We start from the raw sequence: 27119 nt of genomic DNA, 5'->3' as shown, positions 1-27119 counted from the left end.
TCAGATGACCTGAAGGCGCCGCGGCCCGAAGTTACCCCACTGGAGTCCAAGGTGGAGACCCCCCACCCAGATGTACAAAAAGCTGCAGCTGGCTGTGGAGGACTTGAAGTCACGATCCAAACGGCAGAACCTCTGTGTGACTGGTGTCCCTGATGGAGCAGGGACACCAGTCCCCCCACTCCAGATACAGTCACATACACATAATATAAGCAAATAATAAGTGATAATGATAATAAGCAAGTGCAACTCTCTCCCCGACACAGGAGGGATGAACAGTCCCCAAAACCACATAAAAAATAATTGGAGGTGGAAAAATTGCTGGGGAAAAAAGGAAACAAACATAATTTACTATAATAATGTTGTGTGTTGACAGACTAAAATAAAATTTACATCAGTTTAAAGGGGACACATTATGAAAAGCTCACTTTCCCATGTTTCTACACTATTATGGTGATTTTGGGTCATTATCAAACCAAAACAGCAAAACAAACCATCCAGCCAATCCTTCGTAGTTTGGGTAGGTCTGTAATCACCTCCTGAAACATGACTGGAAGAAATCCCTCCCCTTCTGATGTCAGGAGGGGAAAATGTGCACAAGCTGTACCTGCGTCCCCGTGTCTGCCCGTCCACGCTCTACGGTATTTTCCCTGCATAAAGTTTATTTTTGGTGGTAATGTTCCGGCGAAAATGAAAATGTTTTAGTGTGTGGTGAACGCTTTGAACAAGACGCTTCATGGAGCGGGAGATAGACAGAGATTCGGCGCAGCGTCCGCGATGCTGCCGACGCTGCGCCGATCCGTCACGGTGAAGAGAGAGCTGAGCCGAAAGGTGTAGTCATTGCGCCGTGTGTGTGTAGAGACACTCTCCCTCTGTCTCCTGCATGAGTCCAAGAAGAAGAGAAGAGTGGATCAACTTTATTTTTTGTGGTAATGTTCCGGCGAAATTTGTCAAGAAAACGTTCCTGTGTGCTAAAACCGTCCCTCATGGTTACCATGGTAGCGTGCTCGCTATGAATGTACTTTTGCTTTCGGGTTTAGAGCGTTTCTGACAGAGCTGTTTGAGACAGAAACGAGGGACGCTGTCCTGCAGCATCTGTTTGAGACAGAAACGAGGGACGCTGTCCTGCAGCATCTGTTTGAGACAGAAATGAGGGACGCTGTCCTGCAGCATCTGTTTGAGACAGAAACGAGGGACGCTGTCCTGCAGCATCTGTTTGAGACAGAAATGAGGGACGCTGTCCTGCAGCATCTGTTTGAGACCGAAACGAGGGACGCTGTCCTGCAGCATCTGTTTGAGACCGAAACGAGGGACGCTGTCCTGCAGCGTGTTTGAGACAGAAATGAGGGACGCTGTCCTGCAGCATCTGTTTGAGACAGAAATGAGGGACGCTGTCCTGCAGCATGTTTGAGACAGAAATGAGGGACGCTGTCCTGCAGCATGTTTGAGACAGAAATGAGGGACGCTGTCCTGCAGTATCTGTTTGAGACAGAAACGAGGGACGCTGTCCTGCAGCATCTGTTTGATGTTTCACCAAAACGGTCACAGATATTTCATAGAAGTACCTGAGTACTGCATTAACTTGTGGAAAAAGGGTAGAATATGTGACCTTTGAGCCTCACATTCACCCATTCAGTCAGTCGGGATTCGAACCCCTGGACGACGGCTTCCCGTAGTATCTAATGAATGCTCTGTGGTGAATGCAGATTTTACTTGCTGCGCGTTTGATCTGATCACACAGTTTGGTTTTAAACACAGGATAACGGTTTGTGTTTTAGGAATCTGGAGACTCTAATAATGTAAATACTTTAGTGTTTATGCAAAGATTCTCCACGCCCAGAAGTCAATAATAAGAGGTCACTCCTGCCCCCCCTCAACAATAGCCCAAAATAGCCGCCCCTCTCTAACGCCATGCGCCGCTATAATCCCTCTCTGACCTCTCTCTATTATGGGATGCCATTCATCTGGGTGTCCGTGGCTGTGAAGGCATCTTTCTTCCATTGCCTGATAATGAAACGTCTCATCCCAGACTCCTGGAATGAGACCCGGGAGGTGGCCTCCAAGGTCTTCACTCGGTCCCACAGCAGAGGGTGTGTGAGCTACGGGCCGGCTGCCTCACTGGCGGACGCTTAAAGCGCCGATACACTAATATCTGAAATTGATCAATAACGTATTGTTGCTAAACACAAAACCTTTTCACCTCTCTGGAACCGGTCCACCAGTAAAGACACTGAAATGTCGCTGAATGTCACACACACTAAGTCATTCACCCCCCCCCCCCCTCCTCTGTCTCTCACAAAAGCTCATTCTGTGACACTGCTACCCCCCCCCCCCCCTCCTCACACACAGACACGCACAGACACGCCTACACAATCACTCGTCTACGCTCCCACAAACCCTGCTTCATCTCTCGACCTCTCCTTGATCGCCCTCAAGCGTATACGCTCAGTGTGCGCACACACACACACACACACACACTAGCCTCCATCTTTTTCTGGTGGCTGGTGAAGCAGCCACATGTTTGGCTGCTGGCTGCCTGACAGGAACTGAGAATAGAATGAATATATTTAATTTAACAGACACGCAGCCTCAGCATGCTAAGGCTTTTAGCCAATCAGGGGATCCCAAACGATGATCCATGGAGATACTATCAGCAGGCACTGCCTGCATATTATTCACTCTGATTCATGAGGATTTGTGCATGGAAAGAGTTTGCCATTTTTCTATTAATGCTATTGCCAAATCATCCGACATGGCTCTAGAGCATCTTTTAAAGTTAGACTGATCTCATCCTGCCCCCCCGCCCCCCACTTACCCCTCGTTATGTGTATTTACCCTCTGATAGTGGCAGTTCTAAATCTTACTCACCTTGAGGCACCATTTGTCAAGTCACAGCATCACCTTCGATCCGAGGTCGTTGCTGAGACTGTGTGAGGACAGAAATAAAGTTTATTCACGCGGCAGAAGAACAGATTCACACGATAAACTACCGGTTGAACTCGGGTCCCATTAAATTATGAAAGCGTTCCGGATTCCTGTCTGGATACAAACATAATCTAGATTCCCCCCCCCCCCCCATAAAGGGGTCCGATATGAACCATCATGAAACACGTCTTCTGGTTCTGGTTCAGAAAGGTCAGGAAAATATATTTACTTTTAACATTAAAACCCATTTATGGATTCAAAAGTCAGCCAAACACATCAACTCGGATTCACTTTTGCTTTTCATGGTTGGTGTATAAAGATACCAAGAACAATCTAGATAGAACCTTTTGGTGCTGATCCAGATCCCCGTGTGGACGGTGTAGATCCAGTTAGGAGGGGGACGGGCTGCTCCCATCAGGATTGTTTCCAGCAGCAGCAGGCAGCTGTTTTCCTTTCTGATACCTGTGCTGCTCCAAATGACTGTTAGACACGTTTAACCAACACCTGGTGAACGTAATGGAGTATTTAACATCTTAACTCTTTAGCTGCCACAGTGATTACCATAAAATATCCAGATCTGATATTATAATAATACATTGGTTTTATGGAGCGCTTTTCAAAGCACACAAAGACGCTTCACATTCTGCATTATTCATTCACTCCATACTTGGTGGTGGTGAAGCTACTATTGTAGCCACATCTGCCCTGGGGCAGACAGGCAGGAGCGAGGCTGCCAATTTGCCCTCCTGACCACCGCCGACATTCACTCGCTCACTACATTCACACGGGCAATGTGGGTGAAGTGTCTTGCCCAAGGACACAACAATTGGCCTCTCTGTGACACACCCCATCCAGCCAGATGATAATTAGCTAATTTGTAGATTAAACACAAATGTTTCATCGACAGCGTTGTCACCGTGGATGTTTGAGTGCCGTTATTCCTGCGTGACAAGCGAGTAAAGCTAAAAGTTCACAAATGCTTTCAGTTGTGTGGGAGGCTAACGCTAGCTGTAGCCAGTAGCCGTTAGCTATAAACGCTGTGATAGATGAATGAATGAATATATTTATTTGATAGAATGTTAGAGTACAGGTACAGTCACACAGTAGCATGTATTACAGTACAAGTACAGTCACACAGTAGCATGTATTACAGTACAAATAAAGTCAAACATCCTGTCTAAGAGGAGCATTTCAAAAAAGCCCTTGCGGTCTTGTTTCCGTTGAAAGTCCTTCGTACATAAATCATCCACAATTAACAATACAAATTTAACAATACAAATACAAATAAAACCAATATTCAATAACTCAATTGATGCAACGTAACATTAGGAAAATAAAAATAAAATGATTTTAAATCGCCGATGCAAACTAACAATTAATCTAAAATAAATTACACCACTGATGCAAAATGACAATGAATGACAATAAATTACATAAATTACAATAAATTACTAAGGCAATTAATATGTGCAACGTAGGTGGACAAAAAAAGGGGGTGGGGGGGGGTTGATTCGGAGAGAGTCGTGATGACTATCTCCGTTTCTGTCCCCCTAAAAGGTGTATTTTTAGGGCCGTTTTGAAGGAGGCCAAAGAGGTGCATGTTTTGAGGGCAGGAGTCAAACAGTTCCACCCTTGGGGGGCAGTATTGTAAAAAGATGATTTACCCATGTTAGTCCTATAGGAGGGGGTAATCAGGTTGTTGTTTGAGCTCCCTCTAGTGTTGTGGCTGTGGGTGTCACTAAATCTCTGGAGGTGTTTATTCAGGTATGCAGGGTTGAGGGGACTGAGGGCAGAGCTGCATTGACTATTTTAAATGCCAATCCCATTTTGAGTTGTTTAACCCTGTCTTCTACCCTGAGCCATTTTAGGCTAGCAAAATGTCCAGGAAGAAGGTGGGTCATGGGCCCCAGATTGAGGAGTAGCCGAATGAGTTTGTTTTGGGAAGTTTGGAGCCTGGTTTTCAGGGACATTTTGATCAGCATTTTCATCCGTCACGATAATGTTAGTGTGCAAAAGAGATGCAAATATTAGGCCAGCTACATTAAACCTGACACAGCGAAAGCCCCAACGCTAATAGCACTGGTTGTGTGATCCAACTGAGTCATTTTTCGTAATTGGTTTACGGTTTAGGGAAGGGAATAAACCGTACACCGCCTTCCAGTTGTTCAGGATACCGGCCGTTGCTGTTGCACGAGCCGTGACTGCAATGTTTCACCAATTTCACTGATTTTTGAAATCCTCGAGAGCTTACGTAACATTCAAAGGGAGTGGGAGACAGAGTGGGCAGCACAGCAGGCAGAAAAGTTCACGCTAACAGAGAGCAGCAGAGGAAATGGAGAGAGAGATAAAACATAAAATGATTCCTGAAATACAGCTCGTAGGCTTATAGACATTCAGTCTGAACATACAGCCCATAATAGGACCCTGAGTGACTCCTTTATTTGAACATATAAAAGTGAACACACAGCGTACATCTCATTATGGTCTGGATTTGTCTGGTTCCTCATCAGGGAGTCGCTGTTTCCTGTGTGAAGGTGTTTTACAGCGCTGCTCCTTCGTCTCTGACTGCTTCTCACTGATCAGTCTCTGCCAGCCAGTTCTTGTTACGTGGGAGAGCTCCCTCATCTTTATCTCTGCCTCTCTGAGGTTCATTCAATTGCCTGTCCTTAAACAGAGGCAGCACAGCAATGTCCAGCGGACATGATGGGATCATCATCATCATCATCATCATCGCATTAAATGACAGGAAATGAGACTCTGTCCAGATCATTCTTCCACCTGCTGCTCTGCCTATTCCCGTGGGCTAAAGGGAATAGCCCACCCCAAGGGTGGAACTGTTTGACTCCTGCCCTCAAAACATGTACCTCTTTGGCCTCCTTCAAAACAGCCCTAAAATTCACCTTTCAAGGGGTGAATGAGGGGGGTGGAGCATGACGGAGGTGGAGCATGAGGGAGGTGGTGCATGAGGGAGGTGGAGCATGAGGGAGGTGGAGCATGAGGGAGGTGGTGTATGAGGGAGGTGGAGCATAGGGAGGTGGTGCATGAGGGAGGTGGAGCATGAGGGAGGTGGTGTATGAGGGGGGTGGAGCATGAGGGGGTGGAGCATAGGGAGGTGGTGTATGAGGGGGGTGGAGCATGAGGGGGTGGAGCATAGGGAGGTGGAGCATGAGGGAGGTGGAGCATGAGGGAGGTGGTGCATGAGGGAGGTGGTGCATGAGGGAGGTGGTGCATGAGGGGGTGGAGCATGAGGGAGGTGGAGCATGATGGAGGTGGTACATGAGGGAGTGGAGCATGAGGGGGGTGGAGCATGAGGGAGTTGGAGCATGAGGGAGGTGGTGCATGAGGGGGTGGAGCATGAGGGAGGTGGAGTATGAGGGGGTGGAGCATGAGGGAGGTGGTGCATGAGGGGGGTGGAGCATTAGGGGGGTGGAGTATGAGGGGGTGGAGCATAGGGAGGTTGTTTTCAGCATCCCAGTCACCCTGATCTGTTGCCAACCCGCTGATGAAGACTTCAGCTGCACAAAGCAAAAGCATGAAGCATTACCTTCGTCTTTGTTCTCATAAACATTCATCATTTCTTCACACATTATGCAAACGAGTACAAGAGGGTAGGAATGAATGTCACGGCTCTCCTCTATTACTGCTGTGTTGAATGGCGCCGGTGGGCCATATGATGAGTAATGAATAATATGTTAATTACCTCTAGCAAAGACGCTTTTGCAAGTCTTATGCAGTACAAATATCCCTAAGCAGGATTGCTCCCAAGGTTAGAACAAATTATGTATAAATATTCAGTAGAAGTAAAGAGCTAATTAGAAACCCATTCGATTTTGGAGGAGATCCAGTTTGTTATCTGGATTTATGTATTTTGCGCACCATTAGTAGAATATTACTGTAGAACGACTTCCAAACGGAGCCCGATGGCAGGGCGATCGGGCTCCGTTTGAGGGGGACAGGCGAGGTACACCCCGAACGTGTCGCCAGCGCCTCGCGGGGCCACAGAGAGACAGTCACACACTCGCACACTACGGACAATGTGGGGAGAACATTCAAACTCTGCACAGATAGGATTCGAACCCGGTACCTTCTCGCTGTGAGGTGACAGCGCTAACCACTACGCCACCGTGCTGCCACTGTTGCTTTCAGGTGTATTGAAATAGCTGGGAATTTGAGCTGTCTTGGTTGAGGTTTGCCAGTTTTGGTGTGACTATTCATGACATGGATCTAGATATTGCACTTAATGTTAAATATCTTGTTATTGATGTTCTAGTATTGTGCTACAGACAAACAAATAAACACCCTGGAGCCCTAATTCCAGGTGAATAATGGGAACATGTTTCTGGAGAGCACCAACCCTTGCAGCTCCTCCAGTCATCCACCTGAAGGAGTCCCAGGCCGGACAGATTCCAGAGCTCCGCTTATCACCAAATCATCCTTTATCCAGAGCGGCTGTCCCCTCAGATCGATTGCTGATTTAATAGATCCCTCCATCTCGATTTCCCGATCACTCTGCTCCACCAGCTGGACCGCTGCATTTCAGAGCTCCTGATATCAGGGGCATGATGAGTCATTCTCTGCAGAAACACATACAGCTAAGTCTACACAGACATACTTAGCACACACACATTCAGACTCACACACAATAAACATGTGTTACAGTGTTGCTAACACTTTGCCACACAAACACAGCCCAGCTGGCTGTCTCTGTGAAGTGAGGGGGGCTGATGAGTACCGTATTTTCCAGAGTATAAGTCGCGTTGTTCAAAAAATGCATCGTCCCAGCATTCCTGCTGTGCAGTGGAGACAATAAGTCGCCCTTTATTGGGAAATTCAATGTACAAAATCCAGACACACACAACAAGCTGAATAGCTGTCTAGTGTGTTAACGTAATTAATTTTACTACCTGCAGCTTGCAATCTGCAGAATAAGATTTTCTTTTTGGAGGGCATTTGAGTTCAGTGTCTATAAGTTAATGTTACAGGAGTATCACGTACCGGTAGTGTTTATTCCCTGATCATGTTGGTCAATGTGAATTAACGTTTACGAATATGTGAAATTCTATATTTTAATGTTAAATAAGCCGGACCTGAGTATAAGTCGCAGGGCCAGCCAACCTATAAAAAACAAATGTCACTTATAGTCCGTAAAATCCGATAGTTGTCAGAGGTCGTTTGTCCTTTTAGAACACATATGTCAAAGTCAAGGCCCGTGGGGCCACATCAGGCCCGCGAGAAGGTTTTCTACGGCACCTGGGATGATATCGATTTATTATTAGAACCGGCCCGCAGCCCGCAGATCGTTTACACGCACCAATACTACATTTCCCACAATGCAACGGTGACGCGCCGAGCAGTAGGCCACTTAATTTCAATATTTATTAGCGCAGCAGTCGTTAGCATAACAGTAAAGTTAACTTTCAGATACCCATCAAAAATGGCAAAACGGAAGGTGGACACTGAGAACCGGGGGGTTTCAAACGAGGTGGGAGTCGGAGTCCATGTTCATGGAGGTAGCTGGAGAACCTGTGTGTCTTCTGTCTGGAGTCAGTGTGGCGGTACTGAAAGAGTATAATCTGAGATGACAATATGAAACGAAACACGCGGACAAATACAAGAATATGGACACGGAACAAAGGCTACAGAAGGTTGAGGAATTAAAACGAGGCCTCAAAGCTCGACAGGCTCCGTTCAAAAAAGCCAAATCACGAAGCCAGGCTGTTGTCGAGTCCAGTTTTATTTTGGATGAAGAGATCGCTAAATCAGCCCGGCCATTTACAGACGGGGATTTCATCAAGAACTGAATGCTTAAAGTTTGTGACGAAGTTTACCCAGAAAAAAAGCAACTCTTTAAACGTGAGCCTGAGCAGGAACACCGTTCAGAGCGAATAGACCAGTCGTCCATCAATCTAAAGAGCAGCTTGACTATATGCGGCCATTTTGAAATGTTTCAATGAGCATTCGATCAGTCCGGCCCTCGGCTTGTAGCTACATGTTTTATTTGGCCCTCCGTCCATTTGACTTTGATACCCCTGTTTTAGAGGATGGGGCAGTAGTTACCCTGCAGCAGTTTTGTGCATTTTCTTGCGTGTGTGTGTGTGTGTGTGTGGGTGTGTTTGCACGCACTCAGTTTTGGAAGATGGGTTAAGGTAGGACAGCTGGTGGCCAGCATCAGAGGGATTGTGTTTCCATCCATCTTCTTGTAGACCTCAATCGTCTCACCTACAGCTGCCTTGCCCACTTTGCGGCTCACGGGTGTTGCTGGAGCCTATCCCAGTTGACTACTACGGGTGAGAGGTTGGGTACACCCCGGACGTGTCGCCAGTGCATCACAGCCACACACAGACAAACAACCACTTACGCACACACTCACACATGTAGACAAGTCACCTAAATCGCGTGTTTTTGGAGGTTGGAGGAAACCAGAGATCTCGTAGGAAACCTGCAAACACAAACTGCACGCCGAAAGGAATCGAATGTGGAACCTTCTAGCCACAACTCACTGCACCACCACGCCATAGATTTAACACAGACAGCCAAACAGACACACAAACACGTACACCAGCTTAGACTTCCACTCGGTCATCCAGTCAGCACCTGCTCAACACACTGGAGTCGGCTGTGGTGGCGCACAAGCACATTGATTCCTTCTGTTAGTGAATATAATACAGGGAAACATTGTTGTGCGCTGCCACCTAGTGGTAGAACGGGATCACTTCTAACCGGTGGCCACAGAACAGAAATAAGGTTTGAAGCCCTTTCCTGAAGCAGCTGCAGCTCATTGCAGTCCCTCCGGTAGGACCCGCCCCCTGATACGTACAGAGCACACAGAACATCCACCTGAGACACCTCCTCTATAAGGAGGTGTCTCAGGTGGAGCGTACATCCGGTAGGACCCGCCCCCTGATACGTACAGAGCACACAGAACATCCACCTGAGACACCTCCTCTATAAGGAGGTGTCTCAGGTGGAGCGTACATCCGTCGTGGAGTCTGACCCCACACTTAGAGGTGGGCATGGCTTTGCTAGGAGAAGACTTCAGAGTCATCACGGCGAACACCAGCGTCGTATTGAACAGAATCCAGTCAGTTCCTTTCAGCTCGGTATCTTTGTGTGTGATTCCGTCAATCTGATGTGCAGTATGAGATGAGGATGAGATGGAATTATCAGGATTGTTCATCCATTATTCAATAATTCAATATGTGTGTTATATGTATTGTGATGAAATACATTTCCAGTTTGACTTTGAGTTTGACTTTGAGTTTATTTAAAAGAAGGCACAAAGAAATGATTTTACAAACATACAGGGACAATACCTGAAACACTCGCTCGTGTGTCCAAACACGGTGTGAAATACTATCTTCATTAGCAAAAAAAGTTGGTTATACAAAGGTAAAGAATGTTATGTACATTGGCTAGTAATTGAAGATAATGTTTAAGTTTAGAAGGGGTAGGATTAAATAAGTACATACTTCTTCCTACTCCTTTTCACTCATGTAAATTGCATAGTTAGTGCATTATGGCTATTATTTATTATTTGAGTTATTATTGTTAATTAATATTACATGTGCTGCGTGTGTGTGATGGATTGCAGGGCTACTGGTTCAGTGTTTGGGGCTGCTGGTTCAGTGTTTGGGGCTGATGGTTCAGTGTTTGGGGCTACTGGTTCAGTGTTTGGGGCTGATGGTTCAGTGTTTGGGGCTGATGGTTCAGTGTTTGGGGCTACTGGTTCAGTGTTTGGGGCTACTGGTTCAGTGTTTGGGGCTACTGGTTCAGCGTTTGGGGCTGATGCTTCAGCGTTTGGGGCTGATGGCTCAGCGTTTGGGGCTGATGGTTCAGTGTTTGGGGCTGATGGTTCAGTGTTTGGGGCTACTGGTTCAGTGTTTGGGGCTACTGGTTCAGTGTTTGGGGCTACTGGTTCAGTGTTTGGGGCTACTGGTTCAGCGTTTGGGGCTGATGCTTCAGCGTTTGGGGCTGATGGCTCAGCGTTTGGGGCTGATGGTTCAGTGTTTGGGGCTGATGGTTCAGCGTTTGGGGCTACTGGTTCAGTGTTTGGGGCTGATGGTTCAGCGTTTGGGGCTACTGGTTCAGTGTTTGGGGCTGATGATTCAGTGTTTGGGGCTGATGGTTCAGTGTTTGGGGCTACTGGTTCAGTGTTTGGGGCTGCTGGTTCAGTGTTTGGGGCTACTGGTTCAGTGTTTGGGGCTGCTGGTTCAGTGTTTGGGGCTGATGGCATCAGGACACGGAACAAATCGCTTTCTACAGGACATTGTTCTGTAAAACACCTTCCCTGAGATGTGCTCAGAGATCACACGACTTGGACAAAACTACACTCAATGACACCTCATACGACTCTGTCCTCTTTCGGATTGTCCCGCTCAGGGGTCGCCACAGCAATTCCAGTGATTTAATACACCGGAGGACATTCCTGCCACGACCCCCCCCCCCCCCCCCCCCCTTGCATGTCTCCGGGCTTGGGACCGGCTCCGAGGAGACAATCCCCGTGCTACCACTGAGGCTGCATGACGACACGTCATAAGAATACACTTATTCTAGAGTAGAGTGGAGCAGCAGCAGATGCAACGTCCCAGCTGTTCATGAAAACGGGCATGAATGGACGTGTCCCCGTAGCTCATGAATGGACGTGTCCCCGTAGCTCATGAATGGACGTGTCCCCGTAGCTCATGAACGGACGTGTCCTGGTAGCTCATGAACGGACGTGTCCCCGTAGCTCATGAATGGATGTGTCCCCATAGCTCATGAATGGACGTGTCCCCGTAGCTCATGAACGGACGTGTTTTCGTAGCTCATGAATGGATGTGTCCCCGTAGCTCATGAATGGACGTGTCCCCATAGCTCATGAATGGACGTGTCCCCATAGCTCATGAACGGACGTGTCCCCGTAGCTCATGAACGGACGTGTCCCCGTAGCTCATGAATGGATGTGTCCCCATAGCTCATGAATGGACGTGTCCCCGTAGCTCATGAACGGACGTGTCCCCGTAGCTCATGAACGGATGTGTCCCTGTAGATCCTGAATGGATGTGTCCCCGTAGCTCATGAATGGACGTGTCCCCGTAGCTCATGAACGGACGTGTCCCCGTAGTTCATGAACAGACGTGTCCCCGTAGCTCATGAATGGACGTGTCCCCATAGCTCATGAACAGACGTGTCCCGGTAGCTCATGAATGGACGTGTCCCCGTAGCTCATGAATGGATGTGTCCCCATAGCTCATGAATGGACGTGTCCCCGTAGCTCATGAACGGACGTGTCCCCGTAACTCATGAACGGACGTGTCCCCGTAGCTCATGAACGGACGTGTCCCCGTAGCTCATGAATGGACGTGTCCCCGTAGCTCATGAATGGACGTGTCCCCGTAGCTCATGAATGGACGTGTCCCCGTAGCTCATGAATGAAACACGAGATCATCTGAACATCTGTACATTTGGCATGGAAGAATGCAAACACGCAGATGCTGCTGGATATGGCCAGATGGCGTAATCTTTTGGTTCCGCCCACATTACATGGCAGGTTTTTTTTCCTCTCCCGTGTTGGGATTATGCTGCTGTCCAATCGGATTTGGACCCACTCTCTGGTGATGAAAGGAGATGAATGACAGGCATGCAGGAGACACACTGTGCACGGGGCTTGAAGGACGACTTGTGTCGGCCGTCAACGCTGCGTCAAAAGTCCCTCAGGTTGCCATTAGAGCCGGTCTCTGACATCACTGTCCAGGTAAGAGACGGGGGACGCCGTCCAGCACCTTGAGGTGTCTTTAGGCTGTTACCAAGGCGCCTATGTTTGGAGGAGACGGATGGATAAACTGGTAGTCCTGTTCACTTTAGCTTGGATTTTAGTTTACTCAGACTTGCATGAACTGGAGGGAGTCACGCGACGATCACGAACTCTGCAGTCCATATTTCTGATGTCTTTGTTTGGTTCTGGTGACTTTGTTTGGTTCTGGTGACTTTGTTTGGTTCTGCTGACTTTGTTTGGTTCTGCTGTCTTTGTTTGGTTCTGCTGTCTTTGTTTGGTTCTGCTGTCTTTGTTTGGTTCTGGTGTCTTTGTTTGGTTCTGCTGTCTTTGTTTGGTTCTGCTGACTTTGTTTGGTTCTGGTGTCTTTGTTTGGTTCTGGTGTCTTTGTTTGGTTCTGGTGTCTTTATTTGGTTCGGCTGTCTTTGTTTGGTTCTGCTGACTTTGTTTGGTTCTGGTGTCTTTGTTTGGTTCTGGTGTCTTTGTTTGGTTCTGCTGTCTTTGTTTGGTTCTGCTGACTTTGTTTGGTTCTGGTGTCTTTGTTTGGTTCTGCTGTCTTTGTTTGGTTCTGCTGACTTTGTTTGGTTCTGGTGTCTTTGTTTGGTTCTGCTGTCTTTGTTTGGTTCTGGTGTCTTTATTTGGTTCGGCTGTCTTTGTTTGGTTCTGCTGACTTTGTTTGGTTCTGGTGTCTTTGTTTGGTTCTGCTGTCTTTGTTTGGTTCTGGTGTCTTTATTTGGTTCGGCTGTCTTTGTTTGGTTCTGGTGTCTTTATTTGGTTCTGCTGTCTTTGTTTGGTTCTACCGACTTTGTTTGGTTCTGCTGACTTTGTTTGGTTCTGGTGTCTTTGTTTGGTTCTGGTGTCTTTGTTTGGTTCTGGTGTCTTTATTTGGTTCGGCTGTCTTTGTTTGGTTCTGCTGACTTTGTTTGGTTCTGGTGTCTTTGTTTGGTTCTGCTGTCTTTGTTTGGTTCTGGTGTCTTTATTTGGTTCGGCTGTCTTTGTTTGGTTCTGCTGACTTTATTTGGTTCTGGTGTCTTTGTTTGGTTCTGCTGCCTTTGTTTGGTTCTGCTTTCTTTGTTTGGTTCTCCCGACTTTATTTGGTTCTGCTGACTTTGTTTGGTTCTGTGTATTTTATATACCGGTAGATATTTCTATATAATTCAAGAATGAAATACCCGCTGCCCGTATACTTGGCGATATCTTCGGCGCCTTGTGTTTTATGCGTATATTCATCAGTGACGTGAAAGCCTTGTGTTTTTACCTGTTCATTCTGATCGAGGCTAACCCGTGTTTCATTGCTGAGCGACTGAATAGTGAGCTAGCTATGGGCGAGAACACCCTGGATGAGACGCCAGCTCATCGCAGGGTCACCTATGTTGTCTAATTTCACGCTTGCGTTACTGTTTTGCGCTCCGATCTAAAGTCCCTCTGACCTGCTGGTGACTCCGCCCCCATCTGAGCGTGCTCCTGTCTCCCCCTGCAGGCCACTGCTTCCTGTGCATGGTGGACGTCGTGCCGGTGAAGAACGAGGATGGCCTGGTGATCATGTTCATCCTCAATTTTGAGGTGATGACATCGGGGACATTCCGAGGGAGGAGGGAGGAGCTCAACCACCGCCTGCCCACCTGGCTCATCACTGGTAACTACACCGACTGATTTGCTGCCTGTTTTATCGGCTCTGCTCCTCATCTACTTCTTCCTCCTGAACTCAGATTCTCAGTCATCAGACAGTAGGTAATAGTGGTAACGAGCACAAAAACTAAACAGAAGTACACATTTATATATATGTATATACACATTTCGTTCGATTGCCGCGTTCTCGTCTCGTCCATGCTTTTCATTGGCTGGATTTGATGTCAGTCCGTGAGCGGCAGCATGTTCATGCCCGATGCTCCTCCCACTTTCCACACGCTTTACTTCCTGTGGATCCTGGCTTTGTGTCTGGCATCAGGTTTTACGCATTGCTACCTTTCATGAGCATGAATGAGCGCTCGGTGTTCCCAGAGGGAGGACCCTGGGGAGCAGCATTTGAAGCAGGATGCTGCTGATATTTGGAATCAAGCCTGTCTCCTAAGCAGATTGTTTTTAGGTTGTGGCCAAAAGCAAAATCCAGTCAATGTTACTGTCCCAAATTCCTGTACTAAACAGTCTTTCGGCTTTATTATAAGGGCTATTTGTAATCCAGGTGGAAGCTCTCTCCTATCCACCGACATCCCACCTCAACGTGTTCCTCCGGTGATGTTTCCCTAACTCCCGTCGGTTCTTTTATGCCTGTCAGAGGTGCACGGTCAAAGAAAATAGCTTTTGAAAAGCTTAAACATTTAATAAATACAATCCAGGTAGAAGTTGGTGAGGAAACCAGCGCTGAGGTTCGGCCGCTGTCTCTTGCGTAACTTCCAGCCCTCCCTCTGCCTAACACGCGTTGGAACATCTATTGTGTCGCGTCCCGTAGGGCCAACGAGCAGAGAAGACCCCTAAAAATGCAGAGACAGAGCCGGGAAACAGAACAGAGACTTTAATCGCTCTTAAACAAAAAACACTCAGTCTAAAATGGTGCTGAGGGGTGGACGGGCTGGAACATCCGGTAAGAAACAACACAAAACCGCAGCCAAACAAAAGTGCAAAAAACAGCAGCTGAGCTGGAAACTAATCCAATAAACAAAACCAAAATATTCAGCTGAGGTCTCGTACCAACGGCAGAGAACGGAACGGCTTCACCAACGAGCAGGGACTGGAACGGGGAACAGATCGGAGGGGACGGGGAACACGCACGGGAGACATTCGGGTGACCTGGTAATTGCGACAGTGGAGACCAAGGGATTTAAGCAGTTGGGTAATTGGGATGATGGGTTACAGGCGTGTCCGCTCTGCTGATCCATTCTCTGCCACGCCCACTGCCGAGAGAGAGGGAGAGACGAGAATGAATGAAAATCAAGCAAAACTCAGAACCCCAACACTGTGTCCTATTGCAGTTTAGCGTGATCAGAATTCATCCTTAGAGCTAAATGTCGCGCGGCTCCTGTTGTTGGGTAAGTGTGCAGCAGCATTTCTGATGCAACTTCCCAACGCGTGTGTTTGTCTGGTGTCGCATTGGAAGGCCGGCCGCCTCCCCCTCTGGAAGCACTAAAGACTCACCGCCTTCCTTCCGCAGGTCCGCGAGGCTTGAAGCTTCGCCTCCCACTGCTGCGCTCGCTGTCCATCAGCAAGGCGTCGCTCGATGATGCAGAGACAGCCACCACGCTGCCACTGGGACCAGGCCATCCCAGGCACGAGTCCCTACGCCTGGGGGAGTTCTTGCCCCATCCCCCTTTGCCACCGGATCAGCAGCAGAAAGTCAGTGAAAGCAGGTTGGCCCTTTTTTTACACTCAGCTTCCAGCTTTGAGTTTTATTTTTTGCATATTGTAAAGATAGTCCTACGATGTGTGACCCAATGTGATTTTATTTTCATCCGAGTAGCAAATCAGTCATAAATGCTTCCTGTAAGAACTTACGCTTTTTCCTTTTCCTCACAGAAAGGTCAAAGGTCACTGGAAAGAGCAGAACGGCCTTAACCGGAAGCATCCACCTCAATTTCATTCTATTACTTTCATTTACGTTTCCTAGGTTGGATCTCCAGGGTTGGCCAGAAGACCAGCGCACGCTCCTGAGCTCGGAGCGCCCCATCCCTCCTCACCCCCCTTCACACAGAGTCCATTTGGCGGGCCCCCTCACCCATTCGTCACCCTGCGTAGCACCTGACCGCCACCTCAGCCTCAACCCTGACGGCTCGGGCTCCAACTGCTCTCTGTCAAACAGCCGCTCCCGGGAGAGTTTCCGCAGCATGCGTCGGGCGTCGTCTGTAGACGAGATCGAGGCCATGAGGCCCGACTGGGACCGGAAGAACCGCCGGGCGAGTGTCAGACAGGGCGGCACCGGCACTGGTACGGGGGGGGGGGGCAGGAGGAACATCAGGTGACTTTTGTAACCTCTGAAATGGTTGTGTGCGCCGTGTGTGTGTGTGTGTGTGCAGGTGCAGTAAACAGTAAGTCCAACATGCTGAACTCCACGTCGGACTCGGACCTCATGCGATACCGCGCCATCTCCAAAATCCCTCAAATCACGCTCAACTTCGTGGACTTCAAACCGGACCCGCTCATTGCCCTGCCCGCCGGGGAGATGGACATCATAGCGCCCTGCAAGCTGATCGACCGCACTCACAACGTCACGGAGAAGGTCACTCAGGTAGGGGGGAGAGCGTGAGGACGGGGCAGACGGAGCGGCGCCGGCGCCGGCGTGCTGAAACACTGAACTCCCGTCTGTCTGACATGAGCCGGCAGACAGGTGGAGGTCTGATGCGATGATGGAGGCGGGGGCGGGGTCGGGTGAAGTCACTGATTAGGGCTGCAGCTATTGATTATTTCAGTCATCAATTATCTATCCATTAATTAATTTGGTTAATCGAGTAATCGGATAAAAATGCTAAAGTGTTTCAGGATATTTCTTAGAGGTATAAAACAAATAAATGCTGATACTTACAATAACATTTATTTTGAACTGCATTTAGATTGAATAACTGATTTATTTAGACAATAAATCTAGCCTGACACCGCTAACATTGCACCGCCTTCTGTGCTTTTTTAGCTTGAAATGGACCCAAACTTTGGACATTCTCTGTGGGCTCCTTCCTCCGCCTCTGCTTCATTGCCCGGGCGCCTCCCCCCTGTGGAAATCGGGGGGGAGGCGTTTATGATTAACTTTGATACGCAGCATTAATTAAACGAATCCTCGAGGCAGCAGAATTGAATTCTAAGTCTTTTTCTAATCGATTGAATCGCTGAATCGTTGCAGCGCTACGACTGCTAGTTAACTCTGCTAGTTAACTCTGCTAGTTAACTCTGCTAGTTAACTCTGCTAGTTCACTCTGCTAGTTCACTCTGGGTGGGACAGTAGGAGACTGAAGGTGTCTCTTCTCTCCCTGACATGGGGCTGTGCCCACTTCAGCCACTCATCACAAACTGATCTCACTCTGAAGACTGGTATTATGGAATATCCGACGTTCTGTTTGATTATTGTGACGGACACCGACCGGGAGTCGAGTTCGGTAACTCCCTCCCGCCCCCCTCGCTTGCTGTCGTCGAACTCGTTTGTCGTTGTGCTCTCTTCTTTGAATCCCGTGCTTCTTGTGCCTTGCTGGGGTCACAGGTGTTGCCTATCCCAGCTGAGTGAAGGCGAGAGCACACCCCGAACGCATCGCCAGGCCACACAGAGACACAATCACTGCCGCACACACTCAGGCACTATGGACAATTCATACATGAAATCAAAGATGACCCTTCACCCTAAATGATAAAGGCTGCTGTTTTTGGAGCTGGACAATTTTATTTTCATTTTCAAACGAGACGACAAATGAAGTCATGATGGCCGGAGTTATCTCTGTGAACGGGAACATTATTGGAATATATAATTGTTATCTCTAGTGCCCCGATCACTACTAGAGCCCTGCACCCGGCTTGGGGGTTACTGCCCCTAGTGCCCCCATCACTACTGGAGCCCTGCACCCGGCTTGGGGGTCAGTGCCCCTAGTGCCCCCATCACTACTGGCACCACGATTTCACTACCTACATTTTCCCCAGCTCTTGCTTCAGCCCTTGGTATTTATTTGATGCTTTGATGGAGAATGGAACAACACGATATGAGGCTCATCGTATTTCATCCATTCATGTTACAGGATAATACACAATTAGATTTTTTTTCTTTTTAACTAAAATTATCAGGAGATAAGAAAGAAATAAAATGAGTTGTTGCTCATGACATTTCAACATTAGGATGTTTTATTGCTGGTTTTCTGGGACTCCAGAGATCTGCTGACCGGACTTCAGCAGCTGCTGTTACCAAAAAATCACTCAAATCTATTCCACTGAGCTCCGAGGGTCAAGTCTACCGAGTAAAATGCTCCGTGGGGGGGGGGTTCCCCTATTCCTTCTTTACCGGCTCAGGCCTGGAGATGGCAGCACTGTATCAGGGATGTGATGACAGGCCTGCACTTCCACAGAGGAGGAAATCAAATGTGGAATGGCAGACATGACTAAATAATTTAAACACACGATCTGAAGCATCTGAAATCCTGAACAGGAACACAAGAAGATTGTCTCTGGTCTCTGGAAGCGTCTCCTCCCCTTCAGCTCTTACAGCCTCATTAATGTGTCTCCTGCCTGAATAAATGTACCAGCTTCCTCTACAAGCGGCTGTATATTCTTCTTCAGCACAGGTACACTGTTGCACTGGTACACTGTCGTACTGTTGCACTGGTACACTGTTGTACTGTTGTACTGTTGCACTGGTACACTGTTGTACTGTTGCACTGGTACACTGGTACACTGTTGTACTGTTGTACTGGTACCCTGGTAGACTGAAGTGACGCTCCTAGCTTTTTAACATGTCATGGCCATGTTAGGGACATTTAATTAGCTGCGTCACAACTCTCATGCAGTACTCTTGATACACACTCAGCTCCATACATGGTATTACATAGTATTACATACACCCACAGGACAAACACCCTCACACACCGCGGAGCTGTTTTACAGTCACACACACACACAGACATGCCACAGTGGGAGCCAATGGAACGATGAATGACACGCACTGTGCTCAGCGAGCATGAATTTTCTTGAATTTTCTGATCCAGTCTGCCTTCAACCTTCCACCTCACAGGTAGAAACAAAGCCTTGAGTGAACTGTCTGGTCCTTTGCCAAGATTTAGCACCAGGAAAGAAGAATAAAAGCTTCACTGAAGTTCAGCGATGAAATGCAGAGCATCTGCAGTGCTGAGCACCCTGGAGGAGAACTTCAGAAACTTTCTCTTAATTAGAATGATTTACTTGGGAAGTTTTTCTAAGCTGTTGAATCCATCTCCTAAACTATCCGTTTCTCTTAGGTGCATGTGCGAGTCTGAGTAGACTGGGACAATCAAAGCTATATATATGTATAGTAAGCCAGACAGCAATCAGCCAATCACACAGCAGCAGATAAGGCCCAGGTGATGATGATGAATATATTTATTAGATTGAATGTGCTACAGTACAAGTACAGTCACACAGTAGCATGTATTACAGTACAAGTACAGTCAAACATCCTGTCTAAGAGGAGCATTTCAAAAAAGCCCTTGCGGTCTTGTTTCCGTTGAAAGGTAGAACAGACGAGATTGATAAATGGATAGAGATAAATGTAGCGATCGAGGAGGACAAAATAGAGGAAATAGGGGAAGTACAATAAATAAGCACCCACAATGAGCTGGCGTCTCATCCGGGGTGTACCACGCCTCTCACCTGTAGCCAGCTGGGATAGGCTCCAGCAGACTCATGGCCTGCAAGGTGGAAAAGCGGCTGTCGCGATCGTGGGTGGGAAAATGAGTCCTAGTGAGCCGGTCAGGCTGGCGTCATCCCAGCTTTGACTCTCCACGACTCACCAGATGACTTCATGAAGTCACACGTTGTGGCCGCTGCTGCTGCGGGACAAATGGAGTGCAGGCCAGCCCCCGCCACATGCTCACGCTGGAAATCCGTGTAAGTCGGTGCATCAACGGCTGCTGCTGTTCTTGTCTCTGTAACGTACATGCCTTAAAATCTTGTTTAGTTCCAGCCCTCGGAGCCACGACTTCGTTCTTGGTTCACTGTGTTGCAGCAGTTCAGGCCTGCTACTTCATTAATTAAACCCAGAAGCAGTCAGTCTGGTGAGGCTCATGCGTATGCATACAATCTATAAATAGCGTGAGAACTCTAAAGCTGGTATTTTAACAGTGCCATCCTGGGGGGGGGGGGTGGAGGCTGTGGCTGTTTCAGTGAGACGCGCACCCCTGGCGAAGCCCCACAGCTGTGGTGTGTCGAATGAAAGGGACAGAAATCAGTGAATCAGTGGTCCACCTGGGGACTTGCGTGTCCATGTTAGCCTGGAGGTGTCAGGTCTCGTTCTTCAATGTCTTTGTCTTTGTCTTCCACAGGTAAGTGTAAATTACAGCAAATTGTCCACATCGGAATCGGAAAGGGACATGATTTATTTAGACTATTTACATTTGGCTTCTGCAGCCGTGCTCCACAGCCTCAGTAACTATTTTCCTGTTTTTATGATCTTCTTTTTTGTATTTTCCTTATTCCCTTCTTCTTCGTGGGTTTTTTTTCAGTGGGGAGCAGTTTTCCAGTGAGACTGCATGGAAGTATCGCGGTGAGACATCTGCTTGTGGAGAGCCTGGGCTCTGATAGCTCAGTGGACTGGAGCCGAGTCGATTCTGGGAGTGTGTGACGCACTCTAGTTCTCTAGTCGGAGCGTGTTTCTTCTGTCTCACATCTATATGCAAACGGTTTAAAATAAAGTCTCCCTACTTTTAAGAATGTTGAGGAATTAGAAAAGCATGCCCAGTTAATGTATTTGCAGGCTTTACCCGACTGAAGACAGAAACCAATCAGATCTGCTGCTGGACAAACGTCTTTTTGTATTTTAATTCACGATATTTTTTGGAGAGTCAGAAGTGACTTTGGGTATCTTAAATATTAAGTCACACGTTGCAATCATGCTGCCAAGGAACTTCTCACACACATGAGGTAACTTCCATACATCAGAATAAAAAGAAAGTATTTACAGCACAACAAGCTGTAAATAAACACATAAACAAACTAGAGAAGCACTCAGAGCCCAGACCTCCCCCAAGCAGCTCATTCCCCCCCTAACTGGATCTACACCATCTACACATGGTGATCTGGATCAGTAACAGAATGTTCTAGATTGTTCTTGGTATCTTGAAAAGTCAAAGTGAATCAGAGTTTATGTTTATTTTTAACTGATTTTTGAATCCTTAAATGGCTTTCCAATGTTAAAATGTAATATTTCTTACTGGCTCCATTCTGGGTCCGATCCGGATGAAATTCGGTGGTTAGGTAGAGACCCCCACCCTACATGACTTTGCGAAATTCCATAAACATTGGTCAATAATCAACCGAGAGTTTTGAGGAACACGTTTTGAAGCTCCATTGTCTGCAATGTTAACGAAACATTCAAAGTGATCCAGAATCCAGGATCTCTTCTGGATCATCACCAAAATGTAGTCAACTGTTCCTGGAAACGTTACCGACATATCCTGGAAACGTCATCCAGGTCCGTCCTGACCTTTTTGAGTTATCTTGCTAACAGACGGATGGACGGACAGACAGACTCCTGGATCTCCATGTGCTGCTTTCCGTCTGGTAACGGATTTCCATCCACGTCACAGCGTCTCGTTTCCCTAGCGATGCAACAAGGGAAGACATGGTGTGAATGAAGCAGCCGACCACATGCAACGTCTTCATCCATCGCATTGAGCAGGGACTTGTGGTTTTAAGCCCGGTGCTCACACAGGCTCCACCTCCAAGTGGGGAAACACTCCTCAATAGGATCTAGGAGAGAACTCTACTCGGTAGGATAGTAGAGTTCTAGTCTAGAATCAATGTCGTCAATGTTCCAGCACTGAAATGATGCTGACGTGTTTTGGAAGGAACGATCATTTGAGAGGTCAAGCATCAGTTTGGATTGACGAGATCGTGCTAAACGCAGGCTAACTGCACTTCATCGTTACTCTTCATCGTTTGCCGCTGAGACGCGTTCGAAGACATGAAACATCTGATGAAATGAAGGAGACGTTCAATTCTGTCGTGAACCACCGAGCTGTATTTAATCAAGGGTGGGGGGGAAGAGGGAGAGTGGAAGGGAAAGTGTGGAAGAAGGAACTGAAAGCGCATCAGAGGATATGCGCGAAGGGGAGAGCAGCAGATAATGGATGAGAAGTGTTCAGGGCCCCCAGTCTCCGCCCCCCCCTCTCTGTCAATCCCTCTCTTCATCGCTCTGTTTCTCCACATATCTCACATCTACCGTTCCTTTCTTTCATTCACCTCATTATCTTCATCGTTTCCCTGTTTCCTTCACGTTGCTCCTCCCATCCGCTCTATCCTTTCCTATTGACCCTCAGTCGCTCGTCTCTTCCTCCCTTTTGTCCCCCCCCCCCACCCCCCGTCCTCTCTGTTTGCTTGACCCACTTCTTCGGCCCTTGCTCCATTAATCCCGGCGTTGTGCCCCCCTTGCCCGGGTGCCCTCCTCATCATGGCAGGTAATTGAATCAGAGAGGGCCCAGAGTCCCAGCATTGAGCAGCCATTGATTGATTTGCCATGCTGATGGTTGTTTAGTGTGGGTTCTTGTTTGACAATGGAGATCCATCTATATTTACGTGAGCGAATATCTACTCGACTAGGAGAGGCGCTTCATAGTTTGTTCGGCTGGAAATAAATGGGTGCCGCATCAGGACGGTGTAAAACAATGCGGATTAGCAGGATAGTGGCAGAGGGAGGAGTCAGGGAATGAGGAGGAGGGACTTGTAGTCCTGTGCTGAATTAACTGTTGATTTATGTACTATTCTTGCTATACTCAATTTATGAGCAGATCATTTTGCTGCTGCTGATCTTTTATCGTCAAAAATGTGTCGCAGCAGCAGAACTCTGATAATCACTCAGGACCACGGCTCATTCTTCATCTTCTACATCGATGGGTTCTGGTTCTGGACAGCAGCCTTCACCACTCGGATTCTGATCCAGCATGCACCATGTGTCCATCACTAAGGGTCTCCAAAGCCGTGAACGCTTTCAGGGTCAACATTTAGTTAATCTTTGGTTCAGACGGGCGAGATAATACCATATTTGCAACTTTATTGTTTTAGACAGTATATATTTATACATACATTGGTGACATCACCAAAATAAAGTAAAGACGAAAAACAAAAAGGGAAAAAAATAAACTTCTCAGACTAACAAACCATTTCTCTACAAATTAAATATCACATCATTTGCATTTAACATTTATATTCTTTACGCCTCATTCTTCCTCCTCGTCCTCTAATAAATCAAAACCTTTCACAAAAGCTATGAAGGGTCCCCAAATCATTTCGAACTTGTTTCCCTTTTAGTATGTTAATCCCTCTAAAGGAATCTGTCTGACACATTGTGTTATTTTTGGTCTGTGAACGTTTTTCCAAAATAGGGCCACAGTTCTTCTAGCATGTAGAAAACACATAAATAACATCGTCTGTTCACTTTTGGTAAAAATATGTTTTTATCGGACATACTAAGCCTAAAATAAAAAGCTGGGGATTAGTTGGGACAGTTTTAGAAATCATTTTTTCTGTTGCCTTTCTAACCTCTTACCAGAATTCAATGAACAATGGAATAGTGTCCCCATCTCTCAACATTTTGTACATATACATCTGGGATATTTGTATTATATTGATGGTGTGATGTGCATTCTCATGGTCCACTTATGTTGTAATAATCTTAGTCGAGTATTAACTGTTTGAATTCTAGAACAGATTAATTCCCAATCATCTACTGTTAAATCCATATTTAGGTCTTCCCTCCATGCATCCCTTTTATAATCTGAATTTTCCGTGGAGTGGGATACGAACAGGTTGCATATTTCATCTTCACTTTCAGTTTTTAAGGGTTTGCTTAGGACATTATTCTGGTTTGCTTTAATTAAACTTTGCAGTTGAAGGTATTTGAAGAAGTATTATTTTTATACAAGTTGTATTTAAACCTCATTTCTTCAAACCTTTTAATGACCATATTTTGAGAACAGCATCTGCCCTTCCTGGTGTAAATCTCTGGTTCCCCCATATTGGTGTGTACGGTGATAAAGAATTTGGTTCTTTAATAAATCTTTTCTCTTTCGCCCATACCATAATCATATTTTTAACAATTACATTCGTATTGTGCTCTATAAGATTTGGTGGCGAATCTGAAAATAGGTATTATGGTAAAGACAAGTTCAAACTTTCAGATTCCATTTCTGCCCATTGTCTCAAAATAAAACTTCATGGACCAGAGCTGTGCTGCCCAGTAGTACCAGAGTATATTTGGGCATTTCAAACCCCCTCTGTGATATAGCAAATAGAGCAGGATAATCTAATCCTGGCACTTTTGTTCTTCCAAATAAATCTCGTAAATAAGAAGTAAAAAAAAGAAAATATTCAGGTGGGGGAAGTGGAATATTTTGAAATACATACAATATTTTAGGCATTATGTTCATTTTTAAAGTGCTGATTTTACCAATCAGAGATATGGGCAAGGCCATCCATCTGTTTATTGATTCAGCTACTTCCTCAATTATACTTGCATCTTAAACTGGAAGAGTGGATGGTTTTTTCTGCATATTTGGCGAATAAATGTTCCTGTTCACTTTAAATAAATAAAAAACATTTCAAATTTAGCTCCAGAAGTGTCCAGCTTCACATCTCGCACGCTAGATTTGACTCAATAGCCCACATGGGAGATGCTTGCATCCAGATGGGGTCAGTGAGGCAACCAGGATGGAGCGATCCATCAAAGGACACGGGGGGGGGCACAGAGTGAAGAAATGGGCTCATCTCAGGATGCAGTGGAGTGAACCAGGAGCAGTGCGAGATGCTCCGTCACCGACACACACACACACACACACACACACACACACACACACACACACACACCATGACTGTGGCTTTTGCTGTCCTGGTTCATTCTCTCTCTATGATGACCTCTTATCTTTTACTTCCACGACACAACTCGTTCAGGTTTAAGACAACTCCTGTTCTAATATTAGGGTGGGCTTTCAAGATGGACAGTTTGGATTGATCAGTCGCTCACAGTCTTGCACATGGACAAACAATCAGAAAATGTTGAAGTAAGAACAAATAAAAATCTGTTAAACACATGATCGATGGAGAACAGTTAAATTCAAAAGTTGTCTTATTTCATTTCTTTAGATTTTCCACACAAAAAATGGTCAAAGCATTCCAAATGTGCTTTAATTGTTTTATGTTCTTATATTTCGCATCTATTTAACAAAAATAAAATACAAGTAGCGTAGAGACGGACAGCATAACCAGACGAAATCCACACAATAGTCCAACAGGGAATGCAGGCGGAGCAGAGGTTATGAGGGTTGGTGGTGTAAATCCGTCTCAGGTGCGTCTGGGGTGGCCGCAGCCAGTCCGTACGCCGTAGGTCCTGGATCGACAAACAGAACAGGTGTGAGTGAAAAGGAAATTAACAAAGCACAACAAAATGACAGAGTCAGTCCAGGTCAGCAGACAAAGCAGGGCAGGGGCAGAGGCAGAGACAGTTCCAGGGATCAGGCAAAGGTCATACAGGCGAGCAGATGGAATCCGGGAATCAGGCAGGTTCGTGGAGAGTGCTGGAAGGTATAGGATCATATCACTAAACAATCTGGCAAGGGTGTGGTGTCTGAGGTGAGTGTATGTGGAGTCCGGGCTGATGAGAGATGTGTTGCAGGTGATGTCAGGAGCGCAGGTGACGGGAATGAACTGATTGCAGGAGGAGGATCTGAGAAGACAGAAGTTAGTGTGGAAAGGGCACAGGCCCGCCTCAAGCTGTGACAAATACAGACATTTACGTGCACAGGTGAACTTTCTAAATCTCCCATAAGGTCAAATATACTGTGCCGTTGACACACACACACACACACACACACACAACGTATCCGCACAGATCCTCTTGAGACGACAGAGCCTCTACAGAGATTATCTCAGTGTCGGCTCTTGACAGTCACCAGGGAGCAGAGATGGAGGTTGCCATTTACACCGAGTCATTATCCATGACCCTGATCCAGGGCTGGAGCCCCCCCAGCAACACCATGGTAAATAGCAGCTTTGCAGAGGCTCAACATACAACCTGTGTAAGGCATGTAAGGATCAAACAAACGATGTGCATTCATATACAGTCGTCCCTCGATATAATTCGGTTCATCATCTTCCGCGACCTCGCTGCTTCGCAGAGTTTTTTAATGCAATTCTGCATGGTGTTTTTTCTGCACTTGAACGCGCATTGAACGTGTTCTGCGTCCTGATTGGCTAAGGGACTCTACTGTGCCACTGTCAATCAATCTCCTTGTGTCCCCTGTACAGTACAGAATGCGCTCAACTAGCCAAATTGACATCAGCAGTGTGACTCTGAAGTAGAGTACAGTACAGTATACTGTACGGTACAGTGTACTGTACTCTGTACTGTATTGTACAGCGTACAGTATTTGCAAGACCCACAACACCAACGAAATGTTCTGCGCCGACAAAGGCACCTGTGGTCGAATCCAAAAGGCAGAGGAAGACGCTAACCATCGCACAAAACGCAGCAGTTAAATGTACCATATTTTCACAACCATAGGGCACACCTGTTTACAAGGCGCATTAAGCGAAACTAAACAGTCAGATAACTCAAACTTTATTCAACGTATTCTCAAGATGAAACTCGCCCAGCGTCGCCTCCCTGTCTTGGTGAATGTGTGTTCGCTTTCTGTCATCCAACGCTCCCACGCAGCTCGCAGTTTAACGTTGAACGGTTGGAGTTCTTTGGTTAATCCACCCGGGATGGTGATGATAAGGTAGTTTACTAGTTAACTAGTTA

At 46.8% G+C, this 27119-nt stretch overlaps 1 protein-coding gene across 1 annotated transcript in view; it reads left to right on the top strand.

Annotated features, from left to right (window-relative positions):
• Positions 1–27119, top strand: part of kcnh2b (potassium voltage-gated channel, subfamily H (eag-related), member 2b) — a 160206-nt gene that overhangs the window by 79287 nt on the left and 53800 nt on the right. Inside the window, exons 3-6 of the mRNA XM_068747953.1 lie at positions 14154–14309; positions 15822–16017; positions 16275–16591; positions 16681–16892. Of these exons, the coding sequence (XP_068604054.1) occupies positions 14154–14309; positions 15822–16017; positions 16275–16591; positions 16681–16892 (881 nt within the window). The remainder of the gene's footprint in view (positions 1–14153; positions 14310–15821; positions 16018–16274; positions 16592–16680; positions 16893–27119) is intronic.

This window comes from Brachionichthys hirsutus, chromosome 14, assembly GCF_040956055.1.
Source record: "Brachionichthys hirsutus isolate HB-005 chromosome 14, CSIRO-AGI_Bhir_v1, whole genome shotgun sequence".
In the NCBI taxonomy this organism is placed as follows: domain Eukaryota; kingdom Metazoa; phylum Chordata; class Actinopteri; order Lophiiformes; family Brachionichthyidae; genus Brachionichthys; species Brachionichthys hirsutus.
This window is presented reverse-complemented; position numbering and strand designations above follow the sequence as displayed.